The sequence below is a fragment of the Ostrea edulis genome, chromosome 6, assembly GCF_947568905.1.
Source record: "Ostrea edulis chromosome 6, xbOstEdul1.1, whole genome shotgun sequence".
NCBI classification, from domain to species: Eukaryota; Metazoa; Mollusca; class Bivalvia; order Ostreida; family Ostreidae; genus Ostrea; species Ostrea edulis.
Genome location: NC_079169.1, coordinates 47,149,507 through 47,163,133, shown reverse-complemented (window position 1 = coordinate 47,163,133; position 13,627 = coordinate 47,149,507). Strand labels below are relative to the sequence as shown.

Genomic DNA, 13,627 nt, shown 5'->3' with positions numbered 1-13,627 from the left:
TTAAATGATAGTTTTAAGGAAATCAATATGATATTGATAAGAATTACACCTTTAAGATTGAAGAAAACTGACTGGTATAGTATGTTCCATCCTCATCATCGATAAATTTAGCGGATTTCTGTGTCTCACTGTACACCAAAAATAAATCACATCCCTTAACTTACTAAATTTCAATGAAATTTGAAACTGAAGGAATTTGAAAATTATAGATAAATCTAAATTCTATAGAGTAGTTAACCAAGCATACATAAAATATAAACGAGCGGTCAGGAAGTCCCCATATCCACTTAGTTATTTTCATTGTCTTTCGAAAATGGGAAATACACTCTTCTTGTAAAGTTTCATTGTTTTATTAGACATTTACTCAAAGATCACCGTTACCTATATGAGCAGGTAACATTATACAGTTATTGACTGGGTTCGAGGACAACAGCTGTTTTGTTTGACCCAAGAACGGATCTGTTGCCAAAAGCCGTAGGCGGAGGGCAACAGATCCGTTCGAAAGTAAAACAAAACAGCTGTTGTCCGAGGACCCAGTCAATAACTGTTTTGTTATACACCTTCCCTTTTTGGTTGTTTTTAATAGATGTACATGATTTGTTGAATTTGAACTTGACTTTGTGATTGCGTACATTTATCACCGTATCCACTCCTGACTACTTTAAAAGAAAACATACCCAATATCCTAATTGATAATTACATTTTTCGTGTTTTTAACAGTTCCCAGTTCAACAGTCGCAAGAACAGTTGAAATGTTGGACTTTTTCTCTCGTAAGAAATTATATAGGAACTCTTTTATAGGGGTATAACAATGAGTGAGTATTTATTTTGTTTAATGATGACCTTTGATTAAAAACTGAAGGGACATCGTTTTGTGGTACATTTTTGTTTCCTTAAACCAACAGGTTCATCACATTAAATGTGTGAAATTTCAGTGCAAAGCTTCAATAGTTGTTGTCGGTTCCTTTTTATTTACGTGTAGATGTACGAGTATTGTCCACACTAGTGGGCCCCCTTCCAGGTATCTGGATGGCTGCACGCATGGCAGATCTCACCTCAGATCTCCATTTTTCCGGTCATGAAGGTCGGCAGTAGAGCGCTTCCATTCTCTTCGAGCTTTCTCCGTCAGCTCTCTCCATGATAGCATTGGCCGATTAACTCTACGCCTACTATGAACTTGTATATTGAGAGCGCACTTGACTGTACTGCTAGATCTAACAACGTGGCCATACCAGCGGAGTCTCCTTTCCCTTAAGATGAGATCGAGGTCTTCAATACTAAGCCACCCCAGCAATTCAATTGAAGCTACAGTGGCCATATCTTCTGGCTTGATGTTGCAGATCTGTCTTATCATGGTCTTGTCATGGCGCTGTAGGCGATGGAGATTTGGCTTGGTCAGTGCCCAGGTCTTATTGGCATGGAGCATAGCGCTCCGTACATAAGTGCTATACACTCGACCACGGGTCTTGTACGACAGTTGGCGTGATGTCAGGACTAGTAGCAGCTCCTTGAACTTCTTCCAAGCGATCTTCACACGCGTAGTGGTTGAAATGTCACAGTCACCAGCTGCGGAAAGCATGTATTTGAGATATCACCCAGATTCCATTTCTTACCACATGTCGGCTGGTTACTTGGATTTTTTAAATTTCAAAATATCGTCCAAATGATAGAAATAGTCACCATGTTAGGCCACGTGACCTGGCCCCAGGACCAGAAACTTAGAATAGATTTGAGTCTAAATTTCGAATAATTTTCATAAACAAATAAATTTTTTAGTATATGTTTGCATTTATAAACCAGCAGTTTATTTAACATCCGCGCTAGATAAATCTTAAGGTATAAGTAATCAAAATTTTGACTACAGTCTATTCTCAGTTTATGGTCCTGAGGCTTGATCTTGACTTAAATACAATAGGGATCACCGCCAAGTCATGAAAACTCTTATATAGCATTTTATATTCACAATTTTGTCCAAAGAATGTAAGAAAAACAATTCTGGTTATTTGCAGCTTGTTTTTGCTGTACATTACAAATGAAAGGAATAAGAAAAAATACCATTGTGTGAATTTGTCATTTATTAAAACTAACAAATGACTAGAAATTAAAATGACATACATACATGTGTAACAATTAAGTGACTGGGCTTAAATCAGAAAATTGACTAATAACTACAAATTGACTAGTTAGAGTTTAAACAGGCTGACTAGTCACAGGGCACAAAGTAGCTCAGACAATACAACGTGTGCAACTTTTGGATGGCGCAGCAACTCACATGCTGAGTACAGCACGTCTCCTTGCTTTATGGGCCTTTTTTGCTATATTTAGTGGGCTGGTTTTTTTGTTGTTGTTTTTTTTAGCATTTGGCGATATTGGCCAATACTGCTATTTACAACAAAGGGAGCTAAGCATAAATTATTGCTTTGGTGGACATCTCTAGACAATCTTGCAGAAGACTGACGAATTTGCGTTTGACGTCACAGGTTTTGACTATTTTTTGTTAATATCCCTCAAACTAGAACGCGAAGGACTCTAAAACCAGGAAAGTGCCCATAGGAAGACGAAAATACCCCAGTGCTGTTAGCAAAAAAACCCCCACCTTACTATCACTTTGATAAGCGGATTTAACCAAGGAATACTTTCACGTACCTGTACAGTATGTTTATCCTTAAGTTACCGTAACCTATGCTTTACAAAAGCGCACGCAGTGTGTTGAAAGTCAATTGCACCCCCAGTTTCTTTCGCTTTAAATATAACTGAGTACATCTTTTAATCAATGGATTTAAGTTAGATTGAATTTGAAGATACTTACATTAATATCATTTTAACTTTGTCAGATCAAAGCAAAATTGAATACCCACCCACCGTCTACGATGTGAACATTGCACATACTGACAATCTAACGTTGCATTATATCAATTATTTTTCTAAGCACGTTTGTAATGCAAATATTATGTTTATAATATTACCACTTGTATGTCAAGGACAGATTGCAATAAATATGATGGACTCTGGAGAGTTCAGAGGAAAGAGTGATAGCTTCGTGAGCTGAAGCTAGGTTTTGGATTTGAACATTCAGAATGGCAAGATCAAAACCGAGTTATTTGGAATAGATGTTGCAAATCGGAGACAATTTTCTCAATGAAAACTCTAAACTCTAATGTCCATGACCCTGGAATAAAGCACTAGATCCGTGTCGATCTCTCGGTATTAGTGAAATAAGAAAGATACACAATAGAAACATAACGCTGGTTCTTTACAACCAGTGAAACTTAGATAGAAAATATGTACACATTCTATTTAAGGAAACGTTAGTTGTAATTAACCATATTACTTTTTGTATTGAGGAAGAAATGAAAACAGCGACGGAAAATATCATTATAATCATTCAACATTTTGTATAAAGATTGGCAGGATTTTTCAATCCAAGGTTTTATGACAAAAAGTCTTCTTTAATGGCAATAAAATGATTAAGCGAAAGAAAATTTCGTGATGTCACTTAATTCATAAGATTTGTGGCTCAAAGTGAAGATAAGCCGATTTGTCGTCTATTATCAATAGTTAGAAAACCGTGAAATGTGATAAGCAAAATCAAATCTATCTGAGACCACATCTCGCTAGTAAACATAGAAGTTAGAACAAAAGCTTCAAATGCTACAAGATTTGGGTATAGTGATTACAATCTAATTTTGACACTTTGCACCGAGTAACGGTCCAAGAGTTAAGCTATAATGAAGATTTGGAATCGATGATAATGGGGTGATTTGCAGCTGGAAGAATGTTGAGGTATCAGGTTTCTTTTGCACCTGGGTACTGTGTTTAAGTTTCTGAATTAAATCTTCACAGAGGCTGTGAGAATCGAGTAAGGAAGTCAGTAACTGTATCCCATAGGGCTTCTGGTGGTAAATCACACTAATTCAATAGAAAACCTATCGGATGTTGAAGTGGATTTGTACAATAATATCATACGGAAACCAACACTTGTAGCAAAGTTAAACGAGTGGGATTTTCGACATACGGACAAATATGTGTTTTGACATAATTATCTAAAATAACTGATTAACATTTACTCTGCTGACCACATACATATTAGACAATGGATGTCCGCAAAAGGGACAGCGCTTAATATACTGGGACTACATCTTTTAATACACAATTATACTACTGAATTTGCTGTCTGAAAACAATATATCTATTGGAAGAAACACCTTCCATTTTCCTCCATGTTCAAGATAACTCTATATAATATCATTCGGTCATTATTCATGAATTTCCAATGTGCTTTTCCCGATAGAAACACCCCCTCAAATAAAGTTAAAATTAGGATTAATCAGAACCTTATAATATAACCATCCCACTGTCCTCAAATCCTCTTGAAAACAAACAATTGATTTCGAAAGATTGCATCCCACATTACACGTGGGCAGTCTCACTACACGTAGGAATGTTACTAGTAATATTGCATCGTACAGTATGGCAAAATATGATCTGCACCTTTATAGAAAAATCTCGAGAATATTTAAACATTTTTGAATGACATTATTCATCAAGATTAAGATCCCATCACAAAGTACCACTGCTATATCGTTTCAGTGCAATTCACTTAGTACTAGCAATTGTACCAGGTGTAAAATGTCCACAATCTCTGAGTTTTGGGATCCAAAAGATCGCTGTGACTTAGTTTTTTTTCCCAATAGTTATGTCATAAAGCGTCTACAACACCAGATTTAGATGGTTGTGCACACACCAGGTTATAGAGCCTGTATCACATTTTTATCGAACGATAGAAGTGTGGTTACGACATAATGGAGAGGGAAATAACAAAGCTACGTACAATAGCTACATATTAAATACATGTATATTAGATGGTTGTTGTACAACTGTTGGATAAATGATGAGGTCCCTATGATTGTCATTAAAAACATAATCGTCGCGTGAAAGAATTGCGATGCTAATTTGTCGCACGACTGCCAGACAAGAATCGCACGTTCAAAATCTACGGCAGAGGTATTTGGACTCTAGTATGAAAAGGTGAAGATAACGAATAGTGATTAATCTCATAACTCCTGTAAGGAATACAAAATTAAGAGTTTGGCAAACACGGACCCTTGCATATACCAAAGGTGGGATCAGGTGCTTAGGAGTAGTAAGAATCCCCTGTCGACCGGTCACACCCACCGTGGGCCTTAAATCTTGATCAGGTAAACGGAGTAATCCGTAGTCAGAATCAGTGCCTAACAATTGGTATGAACACGTCAGACAACATTTGACTCAATGACAGGTTGTATTGGCAAACTAGATCGTTATATAATACGTTATAATAACGCAGTCGCGCGAATGTCGTGAGATAGAATTATAAACCGACAATAGTCGCCGATGGAACGTACATTGAAAAACTGTCGCGGGTTTACCGTGGGAAATTCCTTCATTCTAAGAACCTCAAAGTCATACTAAATTGTAAATTTATTGCATCATAATCAAACGTCATCGCAGGGCGGCCGTTCGAAATGGGTCTGACACGGAGAATTACCAATGACACTGATTTTTAAATTTGAACATGCTCACAACTCTACGACTAGGATCTAAAACAACACACTCTTTCACGAGACATCCCTAAATCGCACGACATACCCACGACTATCCTAAGAATGTCCTTACCTTGTTTGACGTAGGTGTTTTGTGCTATGTATGTGTCACGGGTTTTAAGTGTTTTGGCGATATTTTCTGCGCCAGTTACATGTAATTAAAGGGTCAGATCCTAGACACTCAGCGTTCTCATCCAACAGACTCGTTTGGATGCGATGTGATTAAAGTTGTGGACTTAATAAAGTCACTAAGAATAAAACAATAGTTATCCTATATCATATACGTTCTACAAGAGGTTTACTATAACAAACATGGGAAAACTCCTAGAACGATCGCGTAATATTCAGGTGTGTTCTAGTGTAGATACTTGTTGTAAAGTTTTGAACAGGTTCAAATCTTTTCACCTACCTCGTTATTTTTCTACGTCATGTCCATTTCTTAGGTATGACATGCAATATACTCTACTATTGTATTACGACGGACCTACAAAGTTTGGGTCACCTATGAACTTTAGCATTGTAGTAATTTCTCACTATAGTCACATGGTAAAACTAAGACAATTCTACCGATGTTTAACATTCCTGCGCACCTTCTCCAACTGGTCTGGCTAAAACCTACGACTACGACTCTGTCTATCGGCAATCCACGGCTGTAACGAGAAGGTTGTTTTATCGATCTCCTGGCTATTAATAGGACTTCTTGGTTACACCAGTATTCGTTGTACTGAATGTTACTCGTCTAGCAGCCGCTCGACAACCAAGCATTGTAGAATTACTAGGACGACAACCAAGCATTGAATAATTACTAGGACGACAACCAAGCATTGTAGAATTACTAGGACGACAACCAAGCATTGAATAATTACTAGGACGACAACCAAGCATTGAATAATTACTAGGACGACAACCAAGCATTGTAGAATTATTAGGACGACAACCAAGCATTGAATAATTACTAGGACGATAACCAAGCATTGAATAATTACTAGGACGGTAACCAAGCATTGAATAATTACTAGGACGACAACCAAGCATTGAATAATTACTAGGACGACAACCAAGCATTGTAGAATTATTAGGACGACAACCAAGCATTGAATAATTACTAGGACGATAACCAAGCATTGAATAATTACTAGGACGGTAACCAAGCATTGAATAATTACTAGGACGACAACCAAGCATTGAATAATTACTAGGACGACAATCAAGCATTGAATAATTACTAGGACGATAACCAAGCATTGTAGAATTACTAGGACGACAACCAAGCATTGAATAATTACTAGGACGATAACCAAGCATTGAATAATTACTAGGACGATAACCAAGCATTGTAGAATTATTAGAACGATTTTTGCTATGCCTCGCGACAATAGTAGGAGAGAACTCATTGGCTTTAGAAGGAACCTGTACCTTATACTACAGTAATATAACTTCATCAGCTTTGATCTTACCTGTACCTTATACTACAGTATTATAACTTCATCAGCTTTGATCTCTTTTCTCCACGACAGTCGTGCATAATCTCTAAATGTCTACAACGGAACTTTCATATTCTTCTCTTTCTTACCAGTCCTTTCTATCGTTATTGTATGCCACACATACAGAATGTAAAATGCAGATGACAAAATTCACCACAAAATCTAACACGCGTATATATTTAGTATAACAGTAGGTACACTGTATATGACTATTTAAAATACTACGATAAAAGAATCATCAATCCAGTGTGGGCCTCCGGAGAAGCAACATGAGCTTACAAACGTAGAGAGGGAGGGACAGGACAAACAAGATCTTATACATGTATAAAAACGAGAGCATGATTGAATATTCATAGATAAATGTATAAACCTGTATAAGAAATATCGGTAGAATATACATGCTATTTGTACTGCAACAACAGCCAATTTATTTCTCCGTTCTGTTTGTATGGGATATATTTCGTTTGTTCATCTTGAAGAACGCAGTTCTTCCCAACAAAGTTTGATTGTGTAAAGCCTAGGCAAAAATTTGTAATTTGATTTTACTGACATATTAACAATTCAAAAAAACAAACAAAAAACCCCCCCAGAACAGCAAGGCTTCAATACCTCAGCGGTCAAAGGGTAAAAAGCTTTCAGAGTATCTGCAAAAAACAAACAAGCCACTGAAAATATTAAAACGCATCTTCAACCCTAAGCAGTGGGAGTCCATATCAAGTCACTAGAAATCTGGACCATCATAACTACTGAAGTAGAATTGATATCGAACTCATAGACGGTATTTACACTAAAGATGATAATACCCGATACTCTGTCAGAAATGCACCAACTTCATGTGTCATAACAATTGAAGAATTATACGGAAGTCCAAGACGTCATCTGATTATACCGACTCCCTCACACCTGTGATGACCAAAGACGTCATCTGATTATAACGACTCCCTCACACCTGTGATGACCAAATACGTCATCTGATTATAACGACTCACTCACACCGGTGATGACCAAAGTGCGTAAAAAGCACTAGAGTGATGACGACATAAGGCACTTAGGAAAATCAGCTGGTAAGAGGGGATGCCCTACTACCTAGTACAAATAATTATGTAAATATGCTATGAAATACTCGATTGTTGGATTGCGAACTTGGAGACACTAAATTTGACCCTCGTTTCTATGTGAATGATAATACATCTGCATAACGTTATTATTTTCTCTCATTTTGGGAACGTCTGTGTTTTCCGTTTACCATTGGTGTACTTATTCAGAAGACATCTCTTTCTTTCAGACAAAGTGATTCTCATTGTTTGCTGATAATAAAACACTCGTTATATGATTTTGAGTGTAATGACATGTATGTAAATATACTATGAACTTACGGAAATCCTTAACAAAACTGTTAATATTGTCTTATACTGGAAGAAAGACACAGTTTAAAAGTATCATTCAACGACACTTAAACCCGAATAATGTTTGACGAAAACTCTTTAACAATCATGTCTAATCTGACTTTAACTAACAGGCTAATAACCGCGTGGGACATACTCATATTGATTTGTATTTAAATGTAAGAACATCCGAGAAATAATGGTCAGAAGAAAAGTCGAATACCAATGACCTTAATAAAATGACGTTGGGTCAGGGTCATGTCATATTTTAAGGTCATCAAGAAAACGAGCATCTTTCAACACTGCAAATACAAAGCTTCGATATTTCCGAGATATTTAGTTACCTTGCAGTACCCCACCTGACCTTGGATTAGGATCAGGACGTACCACAGGAAGTACATGTAGCAGGCAATCTTTGTGTCCAGTGTGAATATCTAAAAGATTTCTGCTCCAAAACTGTGATTTAGACAAGTCTTAAACCTTTTATCTAGTAATTTATACATCGCTCAACGTCGTTCTATAAGCAACCTTTTCGTCATATTGTCTATCTTTGCTGTAAGGATGGCATGAACAAGACTGAAGTCTTTATTCTCCTAATGACCTTGGTGCTGGTTTAATAACCTTAAATAGATTTGAAATACCTACAAGTTATATAAGCAATATTTGTGTCCAAGTGTGATCGTGACTGTCTAGAGCTACGCCAGTTGTTTCCCCAGTGTCCTTGACATTGCCTTAACGACTTTGGATTCATCATGTCATGAACACTATTACATCTATATATAGCATCCTTTAATTATCACTGCGTTACCAACATATGATGGTACTGATTGAATGTAAAGAAAAAGACCAAAAATGATTCTTTATATAGCCAAAACGTTATAAAAATTGATCAAATCAATCTTGAGAATACATATGGGAAAAATTGATAGTGCGGGGGGGGGGGGGGGGGGGGGGGGGGGGACCCGACAGAACGTGTCTACGGACCGAGACTGTTCCAACTTTGCCTTTGAAGATATAATTCTCATTAAAAGAAATTTCCTGCAGTCAGGAGAGGTTTTTGGCACTATACTATCATAGCATTACAGTGTACTTCAAAATTGAAAACGCTTTTTAAAATATCTCAACTAAAGTACATGTTTACTAGGAACTCTCCGTTCCAAAAGCTTTTCAGACCCGGAGGTTATAAAACGCTTACCGTACTCATACTCAAACTCAGCCATGTTTGTTTTGAGTACAACTCTGAGCAACCTTCGAAAAATCTTGAGCATGTACTCCATTTGAGTGTGAGAATGAATTTATAAAATTTTATAGCCTTCACTTTTGAGTGTGAGTACGATTTAGAGCATGAAAACGTGCTCAAAAACGTTTTATAACCTCCAGGCCTGATTGCGATTCGACGATGGGCCGTGAAAGCAATCAAGTGATCTCCGCAAATAAGGCATACATTTTCAAACCATATCAACAGAATGCGATATACTTTTTGGCGTAAAACACGCTAGAAGAAAATGTTACCTGTTTTGTTTTAGCTGCCACCTGAGACAGCCAAAGAGAATTAACTCTACCTCATCTCAAAGTATTTTGAACTTAAAAGTAACAAATTGTCCCTAGGAATACATAAGTATTAAACAAGAACTAAATGTAATAATAAACTGTTGTATTAATTCCTGTAGAATCTAATTCGCGTACGAACAAAATCTGTATATGCTTCTGCATGGGGTAAACATTCATTGTTAGAGCCCACGGATCATCAACATTCTTTAAAAACCGTAATGATTGAGGCTACAATTGACTTTTAACCATAATAAGTAGTTCGCAGAGCACCTCAGTTCGAAGGTGCTAACAAATTTCTATTTGAATTTTATTTGAAAAGAAAAAGTGCATTTTTTAACATTCAAACCCTGTCAGCTTTCTGCAGAATGTAAAAGTTGATGTGATTTATGGATGTTTAACACGTCACCAAACAATTAGTTGGTATTTTCGGGTGGCTGAATTTGAAACTTTTAAATATGTTTTAGCTCCTGTTGATTTACTTAAATGGTAAATAATAATATCTAATTCATTATCGATTCTCCAGATCTATAGGGTATTTAGATTTTTAAAATATGAACAAATTTATTTGACAGTTAGATAAATAGAAGTCGTGTGGTTTCTGAACCACCAGTATGCAGTAATAACATGATCATGCGATTTACGCAAAAAGACATGGAGTTAATTACAGATACTGTGTTTAGATACTAACATTTTGTAAGTTAATTACAGACCCAAGAACGTTAACCGAACGATGGGTATCAATGAAAATTGGGATCCCCATTGGCAAGAAGTCAAACCACAGTTTTACTGTCTAAAAGTAGATGATGCATGGATACACGTAAGTACTGTCAACTTAGCCAAATAGAACCTGTTCAAACAGTACCTATATTATAAATAGTGACGAGATCTACTGAAGTAAACTTACAAGATTACTGGAAAACTTTTTAATCTTTTTAATATATATATGTATACTACTTTTCTATTATTATGAAATATTTTTAAAATATTAAGATTTGCGGAGCAAGAACTTGCCAAGTTATATTCTATATTAAACGAAACAAGGTCACGTTAAAAACTCTTCCCTTCTTTTGAAGTTGAAAGAAGCATTTATGAAAGAGAATCATAATAACTAATGTTTCTTACCTAACTTAATGTTACCTAATGCTGGAACCGTTCGGACGTCTCCATATGAGTAAAAAGTTCTCAAGCGGGGCGTTAAACAATATACAACCAACCAACCTAGAACCGTTCGGTTAGGAATGGTTCTGCAATATACATGAACGCTGCTATTTCAAAAACCTGGTTCATATACAATATAGGCATTGTTTTAATTCATTCCGACACCTAGAATTCACAGACTTTGCCTTATATAAGAATCAAACATAATGAATTCCTCACAAGCTACTCTTTAGATTTTAAGCGAATTCAGAAAACAGAAAAATGAGGTTCTATTACCAGAAATACCTTTCAACCTGGTATGTAATTCACGACTAAATGGATGTGTTTCACAGAATTATCCTGTGTAAAAGTGTTACTTCTCCTTTAATTTTGTCACCATCATGTTATACCCATATCTGTTTTCTTCTCTACACCCATGTATCATATGAAGATTTATGAATGTCAGAATTCCACTTTGTACAACAAATATTTCCTACAACAATGACCGAATGAATGTTTTAAAACTTACAAGGTTTCGAATTTGCATGGGACAAACTAACAAAACAATTTCTAGTATCATTTGCTCAGATAACCTGTACTCTTCTCTTGTTTATAGAAGGAATAAAACTTCGAAATTTTATCAGGTGTTTAAAGATTTTATGTCCAAATATGAAGAGTTTTGACATTTTATACATAGTCAAACATAAAATGTTTTCTTTACAGGAACATCTAATTCTGAATTTGATATGTACAATGAAATATGTCGTAAAGCAGGAGAACAAGTTTAACCTCGTCATTTTACATTTTCATAAATGTTAATTTGCTAATGCAACCAAATACTTACGGATCATAGAAAATTTCTGTCGCCTTCTATCTATCTAAAATAATTATAAATAACCAAAACACAAAATCAACAACAAAAATGGATACGATGACTTAAAAGATAATAATAAAATGGAAACATAAGATGGGGAAATTGGCATTCTTCTATGAACAGCTTGCTTGAAAACATTCATTCGGTTTTCAACTAGAGTGTATTAAATACCGGATATTCTTGCCACAAAGGTGGTTAAAGCACCTGTTTGGACAAGGAAAACATCGTAAATATTAGCATTGGACAGTTTTTTGCAGGATTGGCTTACCTACCCTTGATGAACAGATTTTCCGCGCGGATTGGACCACCCCAGTCCCATTCAATGATGAATACGTGATAGGTAACTAGTCTGACCCGCGGATCTAATGTCGAGTTTTTTGTTTGTATTTGATTGTTGATTTTCAATTTTATACGTAACTGATAACACCACAATGGATGTCAAGCAGAATTTCACTCAACCGCGAAGCCTAGTCACGTGAGAAAGTTACATATCGCATAGTTTGCAAGACGTATATCTACATGTACATTTCCAAATGCATTTCGTTATATAAAAAAAAAGATATGAAATTGCGATTCTGTGTGATTTATTTTTACATTTTCGGGTAATTTTACAGGCACATGTATATCAAAACCAGCTTTGTATTACACTGTATACTTTCTTAACAAAATTATGATTACATGTAAATAAATTATCAGACTTGAAAAAGTTCCTAAACATTTTTGTTGGGTTTATCTTATTTCATTAATATATATATATATATATATATACAATTTTATCTGTTTTTAATTTCGTGTTTTATATCTAAAGGAAAGTCTTCGACCTGGTGTTCCTGAGAGAGAAAAAGAGAGTCCGACTTTGTAATATAGGTCGATGTATCTAACAAGCACTCGATGCACGAGGATTACTGGGTATAGATAAATGAGAATTACTGAGGATATAGACAGTCTCATGAATTCCGCATCAAAACTGTATAAGATCAACGTTCACAGCATAAACGAAATGTTACATTTGCTTCCTATAAATGCAAATCAACAATGTATTGATAATTCCACATTTCGTTAAAATTATCTAACGTACGCAGTATACCACTTTTTCGCTTGTGACCTTGCTTATGATGTAGACATGCGGGCTTCTACGTACTTAGGTGTACATGTAGATATTCTATTGTCAAAAAATAAATGAATAATACATAAACGAAAAATAAAATGTCGATATTTTCTAGGTCGTGCATCAGTGGGACAACTGTGTTAGTCATAGATCCAAAGTCAAATATATCTTTACATGCTTCGGGAAATGGTCAGTGGATAAAAAGACCCACTTCCTCAAATGATAGTCACGTGATACATAGGGTGGTGAATTAAACGTGAATTATTTATGGGTTACCTCACGGCCATTTCATTTTCATCATCATTTTAGAAATATATGATTTTCATAAAACTAAGATAATAACTACAGGTATGTGCATCTTTTATCGAACAAAAATTTGCCAACCAAACCACTAAAATTCATTCATTGAATTTAAACAAGCGGAAACAACCGCATGACGTATGTAATTTTTACACATGATGTTTTTAAGTGACTTCTGTACAGCTGGTTACAAAAGATAAAACATG

At 35.7% G+C, this 13,627-nt stretch overlaps 2 protein-coding genes across 5 annotated transcripts in view; both read right to left on the bottom strand.

Moving 5' to 3' along the window:
* Positions 1 to 13,627, bottom strand: part of LOC125647493 (sonic hedgehog protein-like) — a 73,319-nt gene that overhangs the window by 43,264 nt on the left and 16,428 nt on the right. The window contains exon 2 of one of the 4 annotated variants that reach the window (XM_056139790.1): positions 11,984 to 12,017. The exons of the other annotated variants lie outside the window; for them this stretch is intronic. The gene's annotated coding sequence lies outside the window, so the exon portion shown is untranslated. The remainder of the gene's footprint in view (positions 1 to 11,983; positions 12,018 to 13,627) is intronic. 4 annotated transcript variants of the gene reach the window in all.
* LOC130047284 (uncharacterized) lies at positions 1,052 to 1,579 on the bottom strand. The gene has a single exon (XM_056141919.1). The coding sequence runs from the start codon at positions 1,577 to 1,579 to the stop codon at positions 1,052 to 1,054; it is 528 nt and encodes a 175-aa protein (XP_055997894.1).